Below are 25984 nucleotides of genomic sequence, written 5' to 3'. Positions count from 1 at the left end.
AATAACAGTATGCTGGAAAGAGGCATTTTCCATGCAGACAGTGTCTGATTCATACAAGCTCACTACCTTTGCTTGCCATGGAAATGTTCCAGCATCAGCTACTCAGTCTTGTTGGGGGTCTGATCTGTTTCTGTACTCTAGTAAAGTGCATCAGATTTATGATTTTACCTTTTCTCATATATCTGGAGTTCTTTACCTTAGGCTTTCTTTTGGTCAATGGAACAACAGGCAGGTAAAAGAAACTTCTTCACCTTCTACTTTTAATTGGGTGTTGAATTGTTACCCAACTAATCGGAAATGATTTTCCTTGCATTTCTTTACTCTGTTCCTTCAGAATGAAACATAGTTTCTGATATTTATGGTTTGCTTTGCTCCTTTTTCTTTTCTCTTAAAGCTTTGGGTTTATGAGCCTGAAAGTTTTGTGTACTAGGGGAGAATAGAAAACTAGTCAGACTGGTAACAACTCACACGCTGGTGAATTCTCTTCCTTTTGCTACTTCTGATGTTTTCTCTCTGTTTCAAATGCTTTTATTTTAATAGCATTGCCCAGATCCTCAGTTTTCTGATATGTGAAGCTGCTAGTTTATGTCTAACATTATGTTCTCCAGTTTTCAAAGCAACTTTTCTTGTTCCTGTTGATGTTGCCCCAGTGTGTTCTTTTCCAAATTGCTGACCTATCCTTAATGATAATATTAATGACCTAAATTTGGTCTAAAATCTTAAAAGGCTGCAAGTTGGCAGTGTGGTTTTTTTAAAGGTAGTGTGCATTCTTGTAAAATAACGTGAAGTTTAACAAGCACCTTTTTCACAGAATCACAGAATGTGTAGGTTGGAAAAGACCTTCAAGATCATCACGTTCAATCCAGCCCTAACACCTCGACTAGATCATGGCACTGAGTGCCACATCCAATCTTTTTTAAACACAACCAGGGGTGGTGACTCCATCACCCCTGGGCAGACTATTCCAGTACTTAATCACTCTTTCAGTGAAAAACTTCTTCCTAATATTCAACCTATATTTCCCTTGGTACAGCTCAAGACTGTGTCCTCTTGGTCTGTCTGTTGCTGTCTGGAGAAAGAGACTAACCTCCACCTGGCTACAGCCACATTTCAGGAAGTTATAGAGAGTGATAAGGTCACCTCTGAGTCTCCTTTTTTCCAGGCTAAACAACTCCAGCTGCCTCAGTTGTTCTTCATATGGCTTATGTTTCAAGCCGCTCACCAGCCTCGTTGCCTCCTCTGGATGTGCTCTAGTGTCCCAACGTCCTTCCTAAACTCAGGGGCCAGAGCTGGACACAGCACTCAAGGTGTGGCCTCACCAGTGCTGAGTACAGGGGAAGAATGACCTCCCTGCTCCTGCTGGCCACACCATTCCTGATCCAGGCCAGGATGCCATTGGCCCTCTTGGCCACCAGGGCACATTGCTGGCTCCTGTTCAGCTGCTGTCACCAGAACCCCCAGGTTCCTTTCTGCCTGGGCACTGTCCAGCCACACCATCCCCAGCCTAGAGCATTGTAGGGGTAATTGTGGCCAAAGTGCAGGACTTGGCACTTGGACTTATTAAACTTCATCTTATTGAACTCTGTCCATCCATCCAACCATTCCAGGTCCCTCTGCAGAGCCCTCCCACCTTCCAACAGATCAACACATGCTCCCAGCTTAGTGTTGTCTGCAAATTTACCAATGAAAGTCTCAATACCCTCATTCATGTTGTCAGTAAAAATATTGAACAGAACTGGCCCCAGCAAAGCCCCCTGAAGAACACACTGGTGATCAGCCTCCAGCTGGATACAGCCCCATTCCCCATCACTCTCTGGGCCCAGCCATCCTGCCAGTTCCTGACCCAGCAAAGAGTGCTCCTGTCCAAGCCATGAGCTGCCAGCTTTTCCAGGAGTGTGCTGTGGGAGACAGTGTCAAAGGCCTTGCTGAAGTCCAAACAGACAACATCCACAGCCCTTCCTGCATCCACCAGGCAGGTCACCTGGTCATAAAAGGAGACCAGGTTGGTCTAACACGACCTACCCCTCCTAAACCCGTGCTGGCTGGGTCTGATACCCGGGCCATCCTGTAGGTGCTGCATGATGACACTCAGTATAAATTGTTCCATTATCTTTCCAGGTACTGAGGTCAGACTGACTGGTCTATAATTACCAGGATCCTCCTTCCCGCCATTTTTATGAACGGGTGTCACACTGGCCAGCTTCCAGTCGTCTGGAACCTCACCAGTGAGCCAGGACTGATTGTCAGTGATGGAGAGAGGCTTTGCAAAGCTTATGTGCCAGCTCCCTCATCACCCTGGGATGGACCCCCTCTGGGCCCATGGATTTATGAGGATCCAAGCCTCTCAGCAGTTCTCTGACTGCCTCCTCTTGGATAATGAGGGGACCTTTCTGCTCCCTGACACACCGACAATCAGGAGGACAGTTGTCCTGAAGGCAAGTTGTCTTCCCACTGAAAACTGAGGCAAAGAAAGCATTGAGCACTTCTGCCTTTTCCCCATCTGCTGTTACTAAGTTCTCTCCCTTATCCAATAGAGAACAAAGGTTGGCTTTCTCTTTTGTTTTACCATTAATGTATTTGTAGAAACATTTCTTATTATCCTTTACAGAAGTTGCCATTTTAAGTTCAAACTGAGCTTTAGCCTCCCTAATTTTTTTCCTGCATGCTCTAGCAGACCCCTTAAATACTTCCTGAGGGACCTGACCTTCCAAAAATGATTCATCCTCTTTTTATTCCTGAGTTCATCCAAAACCTCCTTGCCTATCCAGGCTGGATATTTTCCTTGTCGACTCCTCTTTCAGCATACAGGGATAGTTTGTTCCTGTGCCCTTAAACTCTCCGTTTTGAAGCACACCCAGCTTTTCTGAACTCCTTTTTTTTAAGAACTGCTTCCCAAGGAACTCACTGAATAGGTCTCCTAAATAGGCCAAAATCTGCCCTCTGGAAGTCCAATGTAAGAGTCTTATTGATTTCACCAAATATCAAGAACTCCATAATTTCATGATCACAGTCCCCAAGAGGCCTCCAACCACCACGTCTCCCACCTGCCCATCTCTATTTGCAAACAACAGATCTAACATAGTTCCTCCCCTAGTGGACCCACTGACCACCTGCGACAAAATGTCCTCCATGCACTCTAAAAATTTCCTGGGCTGCCTCTTTTCTGCTGTATTAAGTTCCCAGCAGATGTCTGGCATGTTGAAGTCACCGTGAAGATCAAGGGTTAATGATCCTGAAACATTCTCCAACTATTTTCTTCATATTGATCATTGATGTTTTTCTTAAGCTTGTTGGACAATCAGTATAAAGCAGGAATGAACAGGTGCTGCCGTTCCTGAGTTCCTTGGCTGTCAATGTTGCTGATGGCAGCTTGTTGTTAAGAAATTACCTGAACAGTAGACTTGTGCTTTTTTCCTTTTTCCTGCATTAGAGTTGATGGGACTAAATATATAAAATTATTAAATATATAAAATACTTCAATTAAATATATAATTTACTATTAAATATATGTTTAATTATTGCATCTCACAGTGGAATAATAAATTAAATCCATTCCTGTATAGAAGACCTGCCTGAATACAAGATACAAGGCAATCCATAGGTCTCATTTTGGTTTATGTCAGGCAAGGACCACCCTTCCGTATATAAGAGGAACAGCATGTGGAACTTTCTGTGTAAAATCTTTCTTTCCACTTACGGTTGGAAGACTTGTTTCCTTCAATGGATCTTTATGTTGTGTTTTTATAAACAAAGTCTTCTGGTCCCAGTAAAATTCATAAAGCTCCGATAATTTGCGGTGTCATGTGGCATGAGATTCTGAAAATCACGATAGTAAAGTTGACATGTGGAAGCTTGTTTTTCAGTGGACTCTTTGCTTTTCATCTACAGGTCTATTAGGAAACGAAATATCCATCGCTTCTTCACTAGGATCTCATTTCCCTGTGAAATAGGAGAGAACTTGTCAAAATACATATATGGAAGAAAATTCCGTCAGCTCTTCAGCAATTGACTTGTTTCTTGTTTACACCACTGAAAATGTGAGTAGTAACTGTAACTCCTGTACCACATTGCTACCTTGGGGAGAGATTTGCTTTGAAGACAGAAAGTACTAAATTAACTAAGAGATGCATAGGTCACAAGGAAAAGACTTTAGAAGATTGATTTTATTCTTCCCTGGAGACATTTAACTTGTATTTTTCAAGAAATGCAGCTGATGAAGATTAAACAATTCAGAGAGAAGAAGCTAAACCAGGGCTCCAGATGTATTCGCTATCCTTTTTGCTTTCTCCAGTGGTCACAGAAGCAGAAGATGGGATTGGAAAAGCATATTCCTTCAAGTAAAATAGAAAACTTACCCTTAATTTTATCTTAACAAAGTGACCATTGCAATTCCTCCATCAGTGTCTTCAAATTAGTAAAATTACTCTAGAATTCAAAGTTACTGTGACAAATATGGTCCTAATCTTTCTCTCCTGTATAACCAGAATAGAATTAATCAGATTCTGAAAAGAAACTGGTGCTGCATTTCAGAAGAAAGTCATTCAGACCTCAGTGGTCTCATCAAATCAGGGAACTAAAAGGAGTGATTCAAAAGAGGGCCTATTTTCTGTGCAGAGAAGGAGGTCTCTAAATTGTCCCTTTTTTCCCAGTCTCACAGCTAATTTGCAATGGGCTGGTCCAGCATTAACACACAAAATGTAGTTTTCTAGCTCTTACACTTGCAAACACATTTTGAAATTTTATCTGAAAAAACCAGTAAGGGAGAAACTTGTATAAATTAATATAAACTACAAGCTATGGAAAGTATAAGGAATCCTAATGGTTTAACTCAGAATCAGGAGCCCTAGGAGGCTGCAGGAGGAAGAGGATATCTGTGCTGTCCCTGTAGCTGCTGCTGTGCAGAGTTACTGTAGCAGTACCTTCTTATACACCCATGGTAGTCAGCACTGACGGCAGGCTGGCCTTGTACTGTATTGTACCAGCTTTGTTATTACTGATTGTGACTGAGCTGTACATTTTCTCCTTGGTGCCTTCTTTCTAAACTGGCTCCCTTTCTAGAAGCTAAACAGCAATGAATCATGATTTGCTGTCTTCAGGGCTGAGGTGCCCAGGTGACAAAGAACATCCTGTAACATGCAAGAGTTTAGATGTGATGCTTTCTGCTCATAGACTATAAAATGTATTTCACAGAAAGATGAAAAAAACCCCATTGATTTTTGAATTGATTTACAGGACTTTTGCACTAGTTTTTTCATTATGCATTGTTTAAACACCTACATTCCTTATGACTTCCATTACTGGGAATGGCAATACAATAACTATTTTTGAAAAAACATTGAATGTAGAAAACTTGAGGACCAATCCTAGATATTAGGGTTTAACATTTGGCATAGTTGTGAAAAAAATCCCATGGGAGAGAAGGGAAAATGCTGCCTCTTGTCTACTCAGAGTTGCAGTATTAACAAGTAAATGGGAAGGGTCTGATGAATACATAGGTGAGGGGAAATGGGATGGGATCAATACAGGGAGAGCAGGCATCAAAAATGCCTAGATTATTATCATGTCTCTGGGTGAAATCTTCTGTTTATGCAGCTTGCTGAACTAATTTTCTGTGTGAGCACCTGATATTTTATTCATGTGAAGGCTGCAAGAACCTGAATTTCTAGATTGGAGCCTCTGTCACTGTTCTGCTTTGTTTGTGCTGTATAGGTTATGCAAGAGTAAATCCCTTTAAATGGCCAGCTATAACATGTAAATGGCTGCATTATACCATAAGAAAGAGTGAACCCACTGCTGTTTTGTTTTTAAAACTTGGCTGGAGCTGGATAGGTTTTGTGAAATATTTGTTAATTATTTTTGGCATTTGTGGGATGACTGAGAGTCATCTTTCTCCATGCTGAGATGTACCATCCTCTCCAGGTGGTCTCTTTGATGGAAGCTGTGCTCAGCTACTGCTCTGTGGGACAGATCCCAAGCCCACGCCACATGAGCTCATAGCTTGGCACATCATCTTGCTGGCTGAAGTAGAAGCACACACTTGCATGTGGCTTGTGGATAAATAAAATATGATACTGCTGTTTTAATATTTGTGTGCCTTCAGAGTTTCTGGCTCAGCACTGTTGTCTTGCTGCTCTAATGTCAGGGTACAAAATTCTCTGATGTTCTTCTGGTGTAGGTTCTTCTGGTGTTATGTGCTGATGTGAAGGCAACCCTTGCCTGATGGGCACAGTCTTCTAGAATTTCAGTTCTGATATCAAGTGATGAATTTCTTTCTGATGTCCTGAGCTCAGGTATGGGCTGATAATGAGTCACAACTAATTTGAGGACTCCACACTTGGTAGCATATGCTACAGGATTCTCAGGAGAGCAGGTTTTGTGTTTTGGAAGGCTAGTGGAATGTAGTTCATTCAGTAGGTGATTCATTGGGTGAAACTCAGCAGACTGAGGCCCAGAGAGAGACTATAATATCTAAGCTTCCATTCTCTTGTTTCCAAGGTTTATGCCTAGATACAGGACTCTGTGAAGTCTCTTAAGCTCAAAAGCTGCCTAGGGCTGTATGAAGAACTTGGCAGCGGTGAGGTCTCAGAACACTACTCTGTTATGCTGCAACACAGACCTTTAGTTTCAGAAGCTTGTTTTAAGAGGCAAGCACACATAGAACTTGAGCTTATCCTCTTCTGAATGAATACCCAGGCTTCCCTGAAGGCTCTACATTTATTTTGAGTAGCTGACTTATCTTGAATAATCGACCTTCTTGAGGATGAATACCTTGACCTTTTAATTGACTTTAATTGTGATGTCAGAGTACTGGAATTTTGGATCTGGTTTGCTATACATACTTGAAAAGCCAGGCTTCTGTTACACTTGGTCCATGAGTTCTTGGGCTGAAAGGGTTTAAACTCACCAGATTTACAAGAAGAAACAAAAGCAAGTAATCTGTGGGTCTGCTGCTAGTCTGCCACATCTCAAGGATTAGCATTTCATGTACTGATATAGTCTCGTTTGTTCTGCTTTCGTGGTGTTGTAACTACAGATGTGCATTATTATCTGTCACTGACATAACACTTCAGACATACCAGGTTTATGGACAAGGCCGTGGCATACTCTGAGATTTATGGTTAGCCCTCTTCACACTTCTCATGTGAGATCAGGACACAAGCAGGATGTGTTTGGCTTGTACAGTTGCCATTCTTGTTACTGTTAATAGTTCATCACTCTCTTATAAGTCAGACCAGTGCTTGTGTTTAATTGGTGTTTCAGCAGACCATTTTGGGACAGGCCTCATTCATTTGAGACTCATTCATTTCCTCATTTAACAGCTCCTCGAATCTTAAATATTTGTTTCTTGCCCTGAAATTCTGTGTAGTATTACCAGGAGTATAATACCTGTTAAATATGATGTGTTTTCCTGCGCTGGTTGCAAAGTATTCCATTTTCTCCTCTTGATCTTTGATTTATTGATATTTGGAAATACTACAATTATCCTTGCATTGCACAGAGCATGCAGAGCTAGCAGAAAAATTGCAAGTCCATCCTGCCCTGTCATCCTAGTTCTGGTCTGCTGGACCAAAAACAGGGTTGAAATATTTGAATCATACTTAGAATGTGTGAGTCTTTGATTCATAGGAACCCTATGGTTCTGAATCCCAGTTAAAGAAAGATAAAAGATGAAACATAGATAATTTCAGTACAGCCCTAGAGAAGAGAAAAGGGTATATTTTCTAGGAAGTAGAAAATTACTGTAGGCAACTACATATTCCACAAAACATTATTAAGGATTAAAACTTAATTACATCTAATGACCCATATAGAATATAGTGAATTTGTCAAGGCAAATGTAGCAGTCACATGCATGGTTTAAATTGAAAACCTATCTTGCCTTTCATGAAGCTTTATTGTTTAAAAAATCAATTCAGATTGAGCTGTAAAAATATGCTAAAAATGCAGAGGGACTTAATACTCTTTTAATGTTGGTTTAAACCTTTTAATAATGCATTTTTGAGATTCCAGAGTGCTGATTCTGCTTGAATATTCTTTCTCACTGCCCTATTTCTAAATGTTTAGTTGTCATGATATGTTATGCCTGGAGCTGGTAGTAATGATCTTACATTTAGACAGTCTCAGGAGCATTCTAGTTCTTTGCCACTGGGAGTCAGGGTTTCCTAACATATGCAGCTTCCCATTACACAGTCCTGGGAGCCGGTACTTATTCTTTACTGTGAAGGGAAGCACCATTCTTTAAAAGCTCTGTATATTAGAAAAATTCCTTGTTCTAAAGACACCAACACTAAAAGTCGCTGTCATTTTAAATATTAGGCCAGATTTAACCTTTCCTGCAGGTGGCCGGGGAATTCTATGCACAATTCTTTTTGTTTGCTTGAGTGTCTCTTTATATCTCATGACAACCACAGTGTCCTACAAGACCTGTTTCTGGAAAGGATGCATATTTTCTGTGTGGGTGAGGAAGCAAAAGAGGCTAGTCAGGTGCAAAGGCCTTCTTTGCCTTCAGAAATACCTTATACTTCTGGTTAGTCTCTTGCATAGCAGCAAGAGAGGTTCCTCTCACCTGATAGGTAACCCTTTTATAAGATTGCCCTAAACATGTGCTTTTGGGTGAAATACAATGCAACCTTAGCAGTAAGAATCCTTTTATAGTTAGGTTTTAGAAGGGGGTTTTCTATCAAATGAAACACAGAGACAATCCTAATATGACACTGGGAAACTCAGTGAAACAGTACTTCTATATTTTGTGTATTAATTATACAGCTGATAATTGGTCTTGGGTCTGAAAATGCAAAAATTAAAACAATCCCTATCCAAACACCCCCAAATGACAGAAAGGAGCAAGTGACCCTGGAAACAGAAACCATATCTCTGGCTGAAATTTCTTAAGTCAAACTCCTTACAGATAAAGGAAAATCTACCAATATGTGGGCAATTACAGTTATCTAGCTTAGAGCTTCAAGTGGAGTACTAAAAGCAGACTTTTGAAACCCCAAAAAACCCAAGTCTGTGCAGGTGTCTTTGGAGCCCTGATCAATTATGTTAGAGGATTTCCACAACACAATATTTTGAGCAAGGCTGAAAATGCAAATGGTTGTGTCTGATGCCTTTAGCAGTGTGTCATCCCCTTGTACTCTTGATGGAGAAAATTTTTGGACCAAGATCCTTATTTCTTAACATTCTCTGCATTTTTTTCATGACAGCCCAACAGGACAAACTGTTTCCTTGAATATTTTTAAGGAGAAAATATTGAAGGGAGTCACCTATAAAAATGAATGGAGCTTCAGTGGGTGGCCTTTGGCAGTTATTTCTTCTAAGCAAATCTGAAGGTTCTTTCAGATTACATGAGCTTTATGTTATGTGGAGGCTAATTTAGCTCTCTTTCTTTCTCTCACAGGCATTTTTCTAGTTTTAGTTTTATATTTCTTTGTACACTCAGCTCAACTGACAATTTTTAATAACTTCATTTCAAAAACTGAGGCCATGATCCTTTCCCTGATTTTGCCTAAAAATCTGAATGAGAGGCCTCAGAAAACCAGGAGAAAAGAGTTCTCTATTTGTTCTACACTTGTTCTGCACATGGTGATGCCAAACTGACTATAAATTGATCGTTATGCTAAATAGTGGTTGCAGCCCTAGAATTTCAGCTATTGCCAACATTTCTGTGGAGGTATATTTTTGTGACTCTATTTTGAATATTTATGTATATAATCTACCTTTTTTTCTTTGATTTGTTTATATATTTTTCTTTTAAATGTGCATCTAATAAAAAAATAAGAAAAAAACCTCCCAGTTAAAATTTATCCATCTAACCTGCATTAGATTTAATTTATATTGAATAAAAATAAATAAAGTCCAAATCTTTTCTAGCTGTTGGGCCTTCAATTCAATGGGCTTAATGTACTTCCTCGGGAAAAATTTATTATTATGGAAGGTGAAGCTGTAAAATGACTGGAAAGCCAGCAACATGACTAGGCTCCCAAACCCAAATAAAAATAAAAATGTGTTTCTGAAAAAATTCATGTGGTTTTCATGCTCTGAAGACTTTCATTCATTTGAAATTGTCTCAAAGTATTTTTTTTCATATTATGGTTTTTTCATATTATGGATTTGATTGTTATCCACTATATTTTTCTTTTAAAGATCCGAGATTATACAGGGGAGGAAATATTTTGAAAGTTTCTAGAAGTCTGATGACTTTTGGCCTGGTTTTAACATCTCTTGTTTATCCATTAGGCAAGCAACAAGTGAATGAAAGCAATTTAAAAAATGCATTATTGCTGCTCTTGCAAAACTGTAAAAAATTGAAAGATTCTTGTTACCTTACTGTTTCCTAACAATTTTATATTCCTCTCTTGTACCTGGCAAAAAGTGAATTAACTACAGTGATGATAAGGAGAACTTTTGTAAAACTGATTTGGTAAACGTTTGTCTCAAACTTAGGCTGCTATTTACCAGGCTCGTTTACAGGGATCTGCAAGCCTTTTCCCTTGGTATCTAGCACATCAGGGTGCTGGATATTGCTACATCTCTACCTCCAAGTATTGCTCCAATACTAAAAACTTTTTTATATTACCATGTCTCTTGACATCCTCTAGACATAGATCACTCTAAAAATATATGCTTTCTTTCAAAGAGTGTAATGGGCTAAAAAAAGTGAATGTATGATCTTTACTGCCTTTATCTGTGCCTAAAAATCTGTAAATACAGATAAATAAGTTACCTTTAAAGTAGTTCTTGGAACAGAGCAGAGGAGAACTAAAAATGAAATCAAAGTGCCAGGTTTATTTTTTGGTTGATTGATTGGTTTTTTAAGGCTTTCAAATTACATTTGGCTCTTGATGAAACAGTTAAATAGAGTGCCTTTAGAATTAATGTTCCTTTTCTTCAAAGGAAATTAGCCATTAATCCTGGTGAATGTCTTGTATAAATACTTTAAGATTGACAGTTAGAATTTATTTAGGAGTCAAATGAGTCTTTATACTCGATTAACTTTACAGATTGCTATAATGAAAATCATTCTTTCCACTGTCTTTTTTCTATACATGGCTTCTATCCAGCAGATTCCTTGATTTATGTGTTTTAAATCATGTGTCACCCCAGGACTATATCTATACAAGTTGGAAAGATTTGCCTTTAATAAAGCTTAGCTGCTGAGTCCAACGGAGTATCAGGTCCAGGATATTTACCTGAGACCAGCACATGTATCAGGGATGTGGCAGACTTGGGTGAAAATGTCTGCAAATGTTCAACCTTCAGCTACCAAAATCAAGGAATGGACCCAGAAATTTTCTATCTAACATGCCTTTTTTTTTTTTTTTTTTTTTTTTTTTTTTGTGGAGCTGGAAAGACTAGTTTTCTCTTGGAGAGCAAAGGATATCTGACAAGGAAAGCTGTAAATTCCCCCTCACTATGGCAAAATTCCCCCTCACTATTCCCCCTCACACACTGGACACCTTCCTAACTGAGACCATACTGCACTGTGCTGTGGAGCAGCATGTAATGAAGGATTTCCCTGTCCTGTAAAAACTTCTGCACCTTCTGCACATACCCGTGGCTTTTCACCTGTTCACCAACACCTTCAAGCTTCCCTGACAGCAGCAGTGTTATCCATGTAATCCAAGCTGTGGGGAGGTGTGTGGGGTAACCCCAGAAGTGAGGCTACACAGATGAGGTTTAGACACTGTTCCCCACCTGGTAGTGGGCATAACATTTCCCACAGCTTGATGAAATTGCTGGCAAATGCCAGTGGGGTCTTTCAATTGTTTTCAGCAGGTTTGGCTGAAGTCCAGAGTGAGTCATCTGTTATTTGTTGTGTCAGGTTGGAAATCTTAACAAGTAGATGGTACAAACAAAAGGAAAGAGAAAAAAATGCAGCAATGAAAAGCATATAGTATCTAATGTGGAAGCACTGAAATCAGCAGGGAGTTCTGGACACATTCCTCTTGTTTCTTTTTTTTTTTAACATCTACAGCATACTTTTTTGCTGTCCATTGGGCATTATATTGAAAAGCCTTGCATAATTTTCCAACTGATCGTATAATTTACTGAATTACACTGCCACATCTGTTTGGATACTGACTGCTATAAATTAAAAGAATCTAAACTGTGGGTAATAACAGACATCTCAAAGTTTGGCTTTCCACGTTCTGTGGGCCACAGGTGTGCCTAAGAACAGGACTCAGAGCTGGAGCCAGCAGAAATCCACAGTAAGAAAAACATTTCTCTAAAGACACACTGGAATTAAAAACCGGATTTCCATTCACTCAGATTGGAAAGCTGGTTTAAAATGAGATAAAAAACCAAAGCAGTTGTTACAGAAGGCAGACAGAAAAACTACCCCAGGTATAGTTCTCATTTAACACATTTAGTACTGTAGTTGTGAAACATTGATCAAACGGCAGTACCAGAGGATTAGAAATGATGGAATGCTACTAACTGCACTCCTGTTTAATTTCTTCTGTTTATATTTCCCAAGCAAGCTGTACAGGCAGAGCTAGGTCCTGTTTGCAAAATAATACCTTATGATCCTTTTATATGTTCAGGATCTGTGCCATCTTGTTGTTAAAGCTAAACAAACAAAGAAACAAAAAAAGCCACTTCTGAAAGATATAGAATTCTCACCACAGGTGTGGTTGGGGTTTGTAGGGTTTGGTAGACATTTTTAATATTTTGTTTGTTTGTTTGTTTTGATTGGCTGTCTTGGGATTGATTTGGGGGGGTTGTTTGTTTGTTAGTTTTTTGTTTGTTTGTTTGTCTTGGGGGGTTGTGGGTTTTTTGCTAGAAACAATTTTTTTAAAAACTTTTTTTTGCTAGAAACAAATTTTTTTTTAAAATTGAAAATAAGGTGTGTGATCCTTCGATACAATAAAAATACAGCTGTAGCACTTTAGATTAGAAGAATACAGCATTAATGAATTTGGATTTGGTGATGTAGGAATCTATACAGAAATTATGCCTGCTAATATAGAATAAAGTAGTAAATAAAAAAAGAAACCCATACAGCCCAGGACAAAATATACCATGTTTCTATAAAGACCTGTGAAGATGCTGATTCATTCAGCTGTCCTCTCTGCTACAGACTGAGTTTTCAGTCTGCTCTGCTGTGTCCTCTCCCTCTTGTCCTGTCTGCTCCAAGAAATAAGCAGGTAATAATAGTGAGTTTGCTGACTAGCATAAAACAAGTAATTTCACACATCCTTTCTGCATTCTAAAAGGCTGTTAAAAATGTCTGTTGTGTCTTGCTGATCCCTTAAGGTAAACTCCTCTATTTGCTCTCCTATCTGCAAATTTCCACTGAGTATGAACACCATCTTAGACTTTGTGCTTCTCTCTTTACATTCAAATATTGCCATAGTACTTCAAGAAGGCCTTTCTATGAAGATCAGTTCTTGTGCCACTTGGGCATTCATTTTGCTACTTGATTTTCAGAACATCTTTATAATTCTCTAAACCATCTAAATAGGAGGGGAGTGATTCTGGAATGCTCCTAAACAACTTCATGATTCATTCTGATTTATTATCTTTTTGGTAAATTTCAAAAAGCAGCACATTATCCTGACAAGAAGTTTCCCAAGTGGTCTGAGATTAGAGGGAGTTAGATGTATAAATCTTAGTGATACATCTTATAACACTTTGGATTAACCAAAATGGTTCCTCTTTTAGTTTTCCTTAAATCAGTTTTTACTCCATTTTTAAACTGCCCCCCCCGCCCCCCCTCCCCCCCAAAAAAAACACACAAAAAGAAATGAAAAACAACACAACAACAACAAAACCCCCACAAAACACCAATAACCTGTTCTGATGTTTGAAAAGCTAAGACACTTTTTTTGCTTCTAGGACGCTTAAGACTCTTAAATAGAGATGTAATGGCTTGGATCTTTAAAGACTATCATATATCTTTGTCACAGAGAGGGAGAGACACAAGAAACATTGGAAATTGCTTTTTGGCTCTCTCCTTTGCAGAATCATTATAATTTTCTGAAGAGCTATCCCTGGATAATTCATTTGTCACCATAAGAGTTTTATTGTTTTTTAATACACTGGTTTGTTCTTAAAAGAGACAGAGGAAAGCCATCTGGAGTACTTGTTTGTTGGCTGATAGTGCTGGTTGCAGCCGTACAGTTCTGTATGGACAAGGAGTTGCAGAGAAAGTCCAAATGGCTTGTTTGATCCTCTTTTTTATGTTACTCTGGATTTGGCTGCCCTTCTGATTGCCCACAGGAAAGATGGTCTCAACATCACTACACTTTTTAAGACCATTTCATTTTGTTTATAGAGCTCTTCAATCAGAAGGTCACTGTAGCTGTCTGTTCCAGCTGTTGCTCTGTTCTTTCCTGTTTGCTGCATTTACACTCACAATGTCCTTTTATTTATAGTTTCACCATTTGCCCAGCCTGGGACCATGACAGGGTCATTTGCCACTAGAGTTGCTTTTATAGGTTGAAGGTTCAAAGGATGTTTTGTCTCTTTCATACACAGAACTGCAGCTTAGAAAAGGGCAAGAAAAAGGGCAGTCCTTCCTCCTTTCTTCTGTCATGGAGACAGATGTCCTCTAAAACTGCACACAAGACGCAAACCCGCAATTCAGACCTTCAGTTAGTGTGCTTGCTGTTTCCTCAAACTGCATTACTTGAGTAGCCTAAGGTGGTCAAGACTTGCAGTTTGCAAAGAGCATTGAGGGGCAAATGTCCTGGTTTAGGGCAAATTTGGGAGGAAACCTCTTGAATGGGGTTCCTCTGGGGAGCAAACCCAAACGGCCCCTCCCCCAGCCGGTCTGGGAAAAAATTTCCACAGAGAAAAGAGGAAAGAACTATGTATTTAACAAACAAAATGCCCACAAGCATGAAGAATGAAAAAAATGAAACAATAAAACCTCTCGCTGCTCCAAAGAGAGATGGCGAAACTGAGGAAGTTCTCGCCAGAAGTTAGCTCGGCTCTCTCTCAGTCTTTTATCAATCTCAGTCTCTCTGGTGCTAGAAAATGCCAAGGTCCAGGCCCCGGTGGGCTGTAGGTGCCAGATCCAAGTCCTTCTCTGGGTTTTCAGTCCAGAGCAGATTTGAACAATCCCAAGAAAAAGGAAAAAAAACCAACGAAACAAACAAACAAACAAAAAACCCCAAAAAAACACCAAAAAAACCCAAAAAAAACCCCCAAAAAACCCCAACCAACCAACCAAAAAAACCACCACCACCACCACAACAACAACAAAAAAAACCCAGTCCAGGAAGCTTCTTTGCCGCAGCTAGCTAAGTTAACTACAAGAAAAAAACTCTCAGAACCCCTCTCCCTGGCCGCTCTCCTCTCTGCGTATCCGACGAACACACTGCCCTGAGGACGAAAAAAAAAGGAGGAGTGAACACTTTTCAAAAACAAACTGCGCAGGTCTTCTTTCCCTGCTCACCCTCAGAACCACTCTTAAAGGTACAGAACACAACCTACAGCACACACAGAGCAGACAACTGGGGATACAGAGGCATCATAGTGGCCCCAGGACAGCAAAGAGGAACAACTGGAAGGGAGCAACTTTATCTCTTCCTCTGACAGAGGTTCCAGTTTGTTGCATATTGGCCTGCTGGACCCAAGGCCATTTTTGTGCATCCTTGCTCCCCTGCAGGAGCTGCCACAAGGCCTCTTCTTAGTGAATGAGTACCAATGGATGAGACAAAATTTCTGGGTAATAATTCATCTAGTCTGATTCCTATTCAAGGCAACGAACTCTGCCTTCTGTATGATAAAATCAGAATACAAACTAGCAAGAGATATTTCCCCTAAAGCCTAGTATGCACTTTTTGCCATGTGTGTGCACCTGAATTCCTGCCACTTGCAGAGAGCCTGCAATCGGATATTCTATTGACACTTCCAAGCTTTGCCTGTCACTTTTTTAGCAAACTTCATCTGGATTTCAGGTTGTCCATAAAACTTAAAAGTAGGTTTAGTAGCAAAAATTTACAATGTGAACATCTAGTTAGAGGAGACTTTATTGGGCCCCCTTAAAGGAGAGCCTTGCCTTCAAAAATGTGTAAATAAGCATGTTTACTTCTTTTTCTCATGAAACTGCGTTGAAAATAAGAACAGCAATAAATCAATGGCTGAGAGAAATGGCAGTGTACAGCTGGGTTCCTCTCCTGCATAGAAATGACATTGGAAAAATCACACACATTTCCCTTTCCCTTCTAATTGACCTTGTAAAATCTAAGCTGTAGCCTCTCTAAAATGCCTTTTGTGCTGCAAAATCCTGAGAAAGGCTCAGACTATGAGAGCCCAAACGTCAAAACAGGCAAGGTATTCTCAAAAAATAATGCAAAAAATGCTGTATCCCATCCAAACCTGTTTACCCCTCCTTTTGTGTAAAAATATAAGTTCCAGTTGTTTAAATGCATGTCTTATTTGTTTCAAGCTGTTCTGCAAAGCTGTGCTTGTGTAGGGGATCTGGCATCCACATTCATTTGTCTAATGTGTGCTGACAGTGCTCGTTGATAAATATTATTGTAATAAATGATCAAGCCAATTTTATCAATAAGCCATTTTATTAAGAAATATTGCGAAATAGAAATTCGAAAAAGCCACAAGCAAAGGACAGCATCGAGCCCAGGATTGATGCTGGGTGAACCTCAGATCCAGCAGCGTGCTGTATCCCTCCCAGTTCACAAAGTCTGCGTTATAAATGGGCCAGGAGACCTGCTCCTTTGAAAAGCCTTTATTAGTCAGCTCTTTCAAGGGGGAACTCGAGGGGTTGCCTGCACCGTCGCCGCTCCTGTTGCCGCTCCTGCTCGGGCCGCTGCTGAGGAGGTGCCAGTCGAATCTGCTGCTCTCGCCGCAGAGTCGGGAGTTCCAGCCTCGCAGGAATCCCCTGGAACTCAACTGGGCTCGTGTGGTCTAGGGGCCTCACTTCTTCCCAGTCTCTTTGTGGTCATGGCGAGGCGGCAGAAGCAGAATCAGTCCTTAGGTAGCTGAGGGTCCTCTCGTTGTTTTAGTGTCTCCCTTTTATCTGGATTTTGTGCTGGGTCACGGCTTTTGGGTCCATTTGCCGGCAATTGCACTTCGGTTTTGGAGCGGTGCACCATGGAAGTCCTTGGATTTTCCTATTAGGTGGGGCCGGCAGTTCGAGGAGCCGGCGGGAATGGTGACAGCCTAGCCCGACGGAAGGGGAAGGGAACCCGGGGTTTTAGAGGGGGTATACAACTTGGAATAAGGTTTTGAGGGTACAGATTTTGGTACAAATAGCATAACTTTCTTAACAGGCAGGGTACAACTGGCATAACATTTTAAACAGCATAACTTTCTTAATAAATGACAGACTGTGTCAAAAATGGGAATCTCTTACATTTTATTCATTTCAGTCTGTCTTTGCAGGGTTGGTTTATATACAGGTTTTTTCAGCCAGAAAAAAGATTGCCTCATCCTTTTGTCCACTCAATCGTTTTTCCATATTAATTTCCCCCTCCCCTCCCCCCCCCCCCCCCCCCCTCCCCGCTGGTCCGATGAATAAATTTCCAGGCAGGGCTGGATGTCTGATTGCATTTACTGAACCAGTATTGGCATGCACACCCAGGCCAATGTAGATAAGATTTTCATCAGGTGTTGATCACTGTTGACAATCTCATCTTCGGAGAGGACCCATCTCCTGGTGGAGACACCTGTCTTTCTATTGCAAATGCGCTGCTTCCCCTGCTCCCAGCAGAGGCTTGCCGTTTCACAATTACTTTTTATTTGGTGGAATTTAAATTATTTAATACCATATATTTCTATAAAACACGACTTAATTCTCTAAAAATTACAACGATTATGATAACAAGGAGAAGAAGTCCTGTGTGGCTTATTTCTGAATTTTTACTGAAGGACTTATTGCTGAAGGATTTATTACAGGCTTACTACTGAAGGACTAGATGTTGTTTAGATCTTGTAAGAAAAAAATCCATTGATTTCAGGGCATAAATGCATTCTATATTTGCCAGGTCATCTTCCTGAAAACAACTAGGTAAAGTGAGGGTGTAATGCTTGTGTTCTATTATTTCTTAGAGTAAGAAGGTTGAAACAATTGCTTGCTGTATGCTGGACATTACTAAGCAAGACATCGGGTTATGTCCTTCCTTATTACAGCTCTCCCTCTTTCTCAGTAGATGAAGGTTTTCTTAGCTGGTTGGTCTTTGGTTTTGGATTTTTCTTTAGTTACAGAGCTGGCCACAGATTAAAAGGTGAAGATTATGCAAGCTGATTTCACTAAAAATTCAGTGTACTAGAACACCAAAAAAGATCTGAAAGACTTGGATATTGATGTTCTGGGTCAGTCATTAGGGTCTGTTAATTGATGAGTATTTTATGGCTGAAGTGCATTGAACAGACCATTGTATAAATGATGTGTTGTAACAAGTTGTTAGCCAATGTTTAAACCAAGTATACATAATGAGTCAGTGGCTTCTTACCTGGTATGACTCATGAAGCAACTGTGAAAAGATGGGGGTTTGGAAGGTTTTGTGTTTTTAAAGAAAGTAATTCTTTTTAATAGTGAAAGAAATGAAACAACAGCAACAATATACCAACAACTTTAGCAACAGTCTGCCTTTCTGTTTCCCTGAGTCAGCACTCATCAGTATGAGTGACTTCAGTGAGAACATTATGTTCTTACACTATTTAGCATCTTCAGTGAGATGCTAAATAGTGTTTCTCTTCACATGCAGCTCACAATCTTCTGGGTCTTGAAGAGAAGCAACTTGTTAAATTAGACAAACTATGAGCTTTGTCTAGATTTGATTCTTAACGTTATATTTTCCCTGACTTGTTAACAACGTTGGAATGCTTCATAATCCTCTTCCGTGCTGTTTCCTTAACAGGCCAGACATAGAAGAGGTAGGATTATTCTGTGGATTTCATCTTCTAATACAACAATGAGGAATTGTAATTCATTGAATAAGGAGCAGAGTTTGCCCCTGCTACAATCAAGTATTAACTGTTCAGTTGGCTTGGAAACAAACTGGGCCTAAAGAAGCATATTTTGATTTAGTTTTAATGCCTGGAAGAGCTTGAAAGAGAAAAAGAATGGTAGATTTCAGCTAAACTGCAGGAAGCATCCAATGACAGAGGGGAGAATGCAACTGACCTGGTTCTAGCACAGATTAGCAGACCTCTCTGACTTCCTGCTGTCTTGTAGTGCAATAGAGTCCATTCACAGCCACAGCTGAAAATATTGGGTTCTTGTTAGCATGAGTAAAACTTACTTTCTTTGGAACACATTGCTTAAGTATGTGGAAATAAATAAACAAAAAACCAAACAAAATAAAAAAATAAAAAAAATAAAAAAAAAAAAAAATAAAAAAAAAAAGAAAAAAGAGACCTCATTTAAACAGTGTTTACTTTGTGGAGGAGTCAATTTACAGAGGTTGGATAGGGTGATAGGATTAAGGATGTGATCAAGTTCTCCATTGACTAATTTTTATTTACTTCTGTATCACTTGCAATGATAAAGTGGGAATTTCTAAGTGTATATCTTGCTAGCACTTTTCAGGATTCATTCAGTTTTTATGTCATAATCTCTTGCAAGTCAGGAATCTCAGGTAGGCTGCTTCACTCAAATTCTGAATTAAGGATGAATTTACTGTTTTGTTTCTTCCCGCAGGACTTTGTCAACTGCAATATTATTTCTGCTCCAGGCAGGTATGTGACACATTCCCATCTCTTCTGGGGTTATAATGCATTACACTGGAAAAAAATCAGTCCCATGTTAGAGTGACCAACTAGCTTTTCTGTGTATTATCATTTAATTCATCAAGAGACACTGATTTATAACAGGAATGTCAGTGCTAGTTTAAGGAACCCACCTGCTTCTATTGCCTGTGAAATATTTTGATCAGAGCTGACAGGAAAATTTTTAACACAATTTCTCACTTGAAACACATACTTGCACTACAGCTGAAACAGCTAAAACAGTTTGCAAATCATTTTTGTTATGGTATGCAGGGAGATTTACTTCAGAATTAAAGTTTTCAAGACAGGTAAATCTGCAGTTTGAATTTTAGCACTGTGCTTGTGCTTTTAATAACAATTCTCTTTTGCCAAATGTTTTTGAATTGATGCAGGACAGAAACTCCAGGAACTGTCTCCTCATTCTGCTTTGGTGCTAATTTTGGTTGCCTACTTCCCTTCCAAGAACATTTAGTATTTCATGCTTTTAAACTCTGATTAAGATTGCTCTGCTGTTTGCAAGCAGCATGTTAACATGAACACGAGAAGATCTCAACCTTGGCTTTCATGGCTTTTATGTGTTTCTAAAAATGACATGAAAATTAATGGCAGATGTTTGTCTTTCTCTGGCTTTCAAAATTTACATCCCAAATTTGCACTCCTGCTTAATGACTTAAGATAATAAATCACAAAATACCAATCAATGGAAGCAAATTCTGTTAGTAGTTTTGTGATATTTCTGCTCCTAGGGTTTATTCTATTTGTATGTCAAAAGAACAGAAGTATCTGCAGTATCTGAATGCTATATACATGTATATATGCCACTTTCTACCATCTCGGTCTGGATACAAAAGGTTTTTCTTTTTGTCATTTCCCACTTTACATATAACCCAGAATCTACCTCGTTTGTTTTTGCAGTGCCTGCGCATTGCTTTCCCCACTGCTGCAACCACATCCTCTTCAGTCTTTCATGAATATTCACTCTCCTCCAAATTGCAGAGAAGAGAATATTCTCCCAACCAGCATTCCTCATGATTAGGTCCGAATAATCTTTAAATCTTTTTGGATTTTCCTTTCCCCCTCCCTGTCTGGAGTCCTGCTAAGATCCTGTTTGCCATTCCTTGCAGTGTAACGTCTGAGGCCCAGGTATCCTGGCTCCCACAGATGTCAGTGGGATTCTCAGCACTGCAAAAGAAGGACCTTTTCACATGTTTTACACTCTATTGGGAATTTCCTTTTCACCCAAGCCGATGTGACTCACCTATGTTGTCAGGCTTTGTGAACCCCACACTGCTCCTACTATTCTCTTGAGCACAATGGTACTACTAAAAAAAAAAAAATCATGAAATAGCAAGTATTAAATTAAACTGTGTCATTAATTTTCACTACTGCCCTTTACAAGTTAGGTCGCACTGCTGTCCTGACACAATTCATAGTGCAAGTATGACTTCCCCTTGGTACCTAGGCTTACTATCAGTAACACCCTTCAAAAGCACAATGGAAAGCCTGTTTCTTACCTGAAAAAAATGCATTTAATTTCATTTTAAAAGTCAGATGCATGATTAAGTCTATGGTTAAAATAGGAATGAAAAAATAATTAACTAATTAGCACCAAAAAAGATCCTAAAACTCTTTCTGGAAGCAGAATAAAAAAGTTATCTTTTCCTGATTTTCTGCAATTTCTGATCCTGCTACTGGAAGAAGTGAAAATGCAAAAAGAATGTGGAGCTGACTTTCCCTTTGCAGTTATGATTCCATGTTGAAGAATGATGACATTCAAAAACTGTTGAAAAGCTTTAGATAAACATAGGACTCTCACTGCTTAGAAGGCTAGCTTTTGCAATTTTTTGACAATTGGGATGATTTTCAGGCCATGATAATTTCTAAAATATTTTCCAAAGTGTTGAATGTGCCATATTTTAGCTATCTGAGCTGTAGATATATATATGTGGCTTGATCAACTGAAAAAACTTGTTATTAAAATAAAATCGGTTCAAAAATGCTATCAAGAAGATGTCTTGTCCTATAGATGAAAAAATAATTTTGAAACAGCTGCAACCAAGGCAGTTTTCCTTTGTAGTTTTCAAGTTATAACTTTGAATTGCTTTTAACTTTTACCTCCAATGTCTTTAATAGTAGTTAGACTTTTTCATTATTAACTTCTGGACTTCCAAATCTATTGATCAGTAAGGTATCTTGTACTGCTCTTAGTACTATATAAGTATATCTATAAGAACTCCCACAAACTGTCAAGTAATTGTAGAGCAGAGCAGAAAAAATTATATATGTCTGTCCCGAGTTAAAAATGTGTAGTAGAAATAGAATAGGATGGGCCTAATCAGTCAAGAAGCAGCATTTGAATATATTATCTTTTCTTCTAAGAGTGGTAGTTGGGCTTGGAATAATGCTTTTCAAGCTCTGGAAATACCCATGTTACTGATCAGAGATATTATTTCATCTCTGCAATTAAGGATCCCTGTTCTCACTTTAACACTATGTGTAATTTAGACATGGGGTCCTTAAACTAGAAGTTAGGCTCTTTGGACAGATTTTCTAGAAAACATTGTTAAATACTGCATTTTTGAGGCAGCACATGGTTTTAGTTTGGAAAAAAACCCGAACAAACAAGCAAACAAACACCAGATAAAAAAACCTTCTTACTGTTTAATTTTCATTTTGTTTTGCTTTTTCCTCATTGTTGCTAAATGTGTTGGGTTTTAGTGATGTGTACAGGGAGTTGTGAATGGGAAAGCTGAAACAACAGCGTGGAGCAGGATAAAGAATGTGCTGGCTAGAGACCAAAGAGGATCTGCCAATTAGGAGAATACAAACTTTCCTCTGATGACAGACTTTTTTCTCTGTTAGATGTACAATTGCATGTGCAATGTTCCAATAGTTCTGATTGTAGTAGGGATTTGAATTTCACTTGTAATATTATTCCTGGCTAGTTTAGACCAAGCTAAACTGTAAAAAGCGGGTCTTTTGAAGGCATAATTGACAGTATAATAGGAGAGCTATGCCTTCTGGGGAAAAAAATATTTTCTGCTCATGCCGCCTTTTATTATAATCCTGTAAAGTGTAAACAGAATGTAACTGTTTAAATTAAATTTCAGTCAGAAAGGTCTAAATCTGAATCTCTCCTCTGGTTCGAATACTTTCCCTTGTCCATTGTATGCAATATACTCAGCTACTAAGGTAGATCTTCTACATTCCTTTATGAAGAAATCCCCATTAAGTGTTTATGAAAGTATTGTATCAGTATAACAAATGATCAGTATATAAATAGTGTTGCTCCTTTGAAATAATGAACTATGGTAAATTAGCACTACCTGAGAACTAAGAATCAGTGAAATCAGTAAATGAAATCCAGCTCAGGGTGTGTCTGATCCCTGGAATATTTTTGCCTTTGATTAAATAGTATTATAGCAGTGCTCACAGTCTGTCTTCATTCTGGGAAATGGTGAATTTTGCTAGGCTCACTTATCTACTTTACTTAAAACTCAAGATGCACAAAAGTGTTAGGTTTTGCTTATGGAACCAATAATAAAATTTCTGGTAGATAAGTGGTGAGTTGCTTAACTTCATAAATTTCACCTTAAGTTTTTGCTCTGAATTTGAATCCATGAATATACAAAAGTATATTCAAACATATACAAAAGAGGAATGAATGATTTTGCATAAAACTCCAAAACAAACTTGATCAGCTCAGGTTTCCTTCAAATGAAAAATTAAAAATTCAAATTATATTATCTTGAATGTAGCTAAAGTTTGGATCGGTTAAAAAAAAAAAAAAAAAAAAAGAAAAAAGCTATTCTTGGTAAGTAAGTTTAGTTTTCTATTTACTTTTTCTCTTTTTATATAAATTCTTTATTGCTCAAAATTGGAACTTCATTCAAACAAAACAGTTTTAGATCCTTAAAATTGTTGACATAATATTATTTCAAAGTGATATAGTACACTGGTAGTATTATGTTGTCTTGTTGTGTTTTTTCATTCTCAAGTATCTTTTAACTTTGGGGTTTCTTTTCTTTTGGCTTGGTTTCTGCTTTGGTTACTTTGTTTGTAACAATTATTTTTTAATCCCTGGGAGGGTAATTATTTTACCTGTCAGCATAATATCATGACAGTGTTGGTGTTACAATTTTAAGACAGTCAAATGATGGGTTTGAAAAACAGTCCTTTTTTTTTTCCTTACTAGGACTTTTATATTTTTAATTACAGAGGAGAAATTCAACATTATCAATTTTCTGACTATTTCTGAAAGATATAACTCCTAAAACCTCTCTTGAAAGAAACTCAACATTTGCATAAAGTTAGTATATGCATACTCTTCAAGGTGTGGATAAAAACTTAGAAAGATAAATCTAAAAGATTGAAGCTAAAGCTTTCCATCAAATTCAGAAATGCTTGATTTTGAAATACTTACCAGTAGGTTATGCTACTAGGTAAACACTGAAGACACAGGTTTTATTTTGCTCTGCTTTTTATTGCAAAAGACACACAAGTTCAAGTGTCTAACTGGCAGAGGTGTCATCCAGAGCAGAGGGGCATGTGAAACAATAGCTAGAATAAGTAGGACTTGGGAGTGTATATTTCTACTTTTTTATAAAAGTGTCAAAGCTTCCAGCACAGTCTGCAGTAATACTTGTTGCATGTCTAGCTCAGGACAGTCCCAGGTTCTATCTTTTCTGGTGCGGAGAAAGAGTCAGCCTGGCCCATGTGCACCAGCACAAACCATATCTTGAGAACTTCATTTCTGTTTTCCACCACTGCACTGGGCCTTAGATTGTACAATATTAGGCCATTTGTTTTAAGCACATGTTCACAGTTATTTCTAAGCATAGTGAAAGCACTTCATTTCCTACGATAATGGTTTGTTTCATTTGGTTTAGTTATATTCTAGGTTTTTATAAGCACTTCTGCAACCTTTACAAGGAGAGTGTAAGGCAAAGGTAGTTATCATACAGGTGTTGCTGTATCTTGCCAAATTAGCCTTCATTTTAGCAAATTCTTCAAGAATGTTTGAGATTCCTAAACCTGTATTGTGTAGCTGTCCCTAGTGAATGGCTGTGTGACTCTACCAAGGTTCTCTCTCCCCTCTTTATGCAGCTTTTTTCCTTATTTCACCATAATACTATCACTTTTTCCATACAGGGCCCTAATTGATTGCAACTATCTGTTAAAATAAGTCAGATGCAGTGGGAACTCTGCAGAGTGCCTTACGTAAGTATTAGATAGCTTTACACTGTTGTTGTTACTATTATATATATATTTTTAGTGATTATTTATGGTGTTTCTGCTCCAATGACAAAGTACCAAACCCCTGGTGTTATTACAAAGACAGCAGAAGAGTTTGTTAGTGAATCACTGGAGTAAGTCACCTTTGGAGATGAGCTTTTGGGATATTTCACCCATAAAATTCTGATTGAATTTGGTTGTTGAATTTGGTTTTGTCACTCTGATTGAGTGACTCCCAAATGCTTCAACCAAGTCTGTCTGGACACAGCCTGTTCTTTTCACTGTTTTCATAGACCTTGGATATCAAATGAGAAAGAGACAATGGGTTGTTAAAGCTAATATTCCACCAGTAAAATATACAGAAAGGAATATACAAGTAAAGTGTAGTGGTAACAGTACAGTGTGGTTTTCTCTGCTTACAAGCCTTGAGCTGATCTCAGTTTGATATTTGGTTAGTCTTTATCCTCTCTCCAGCTGCCTATTTTTATGACCTTGCTAAGGAATTTTCAAAGACCTCTACTCCTTCACAAAAATTGGCCAGCAATTTCGAAAGTTATTAGTGGGGGAGAGGAAAGACATAAAACTAGAATGTACTATCACAGAGACATCTTTTCCTTGGATACCATGCTAACAAAATAGAGTAAACATTTATACACAGCAGCTGTTAATGATGAGCATTAAATGCAAGTATATGAAAGAGAATAAATTTGCTGAAAGCAGAGGAATTAACATTTTCCTCTGAGAAAAATGTAGTTACTGAAAGCCTGAATAAAAGCTTTTGTGGGCCTTACATAGGCTTCCAGAAAATTAAATTACCATTTAAAAATAATCTTGAAGGTTACAAATAATTATGCTTATTTGATGTTTATGAATAAAACAATAATTTGCTTTATTTCCATCTTGTTCACAGTGTATTCTCATGTATTCTGTTCAGTGAGTTTTGTGTCTTTGGTTTTGTAAGAGCATCCATGGACGGCAGGGAGCAGGGACTCTGCAGACCTGAGACACTTATAGAAACACCTGGTTTTATTGCAAGGGTCGTGGATAACAGGGCCTGCCTAGA

General features: G+C 38.6%; 1 protein-coding gene across 1 annotated transcript; it reads left to right on the top strand.

The window, feature by feature from the left end:
* Positions 1-77: 77 nt before the first annotated feature.
* Positions 78-25125, top strand: HSD17B3 (hydroxysteroid 17-beta dehydrogenase 3). Its single transcript, XM_066339560.1, is given in 10 exon segments — positions 78-161; positions 163-232; positions 4292-4337; positions 15550-15679; positions 18201-18283; positions 18780-18852; positions 19619-19660; positions 21694-21749; positions 22797-22930; positions 24962-25125. Coding segments are annotated over 10 exon segments (882 nt in total).
* The last annotated feature ends 859 nt before the right edge of the window (positions 25126-25984 follow it).

The sequence above is a fragment of the Sylvia atricapilla genome, chromosome Z (genome assembly GCF_009819655.1).
Source record: "Sylvia atricapilla isolate bSylAtr1 chromosome Z, bSylAtr1.pri, whole genome shotgun sequence".
Lineage (NCBI taxonomy): Eukaryota > Metazoa > Chordata > Aves > Passeriformes > Sylviidae > Sylvia > Sylvia atricapilla.
Note: the sequence above shows the minus strand (reverse complement) of the source record. Positions and strands in the feature narration are given on the sequence as shown.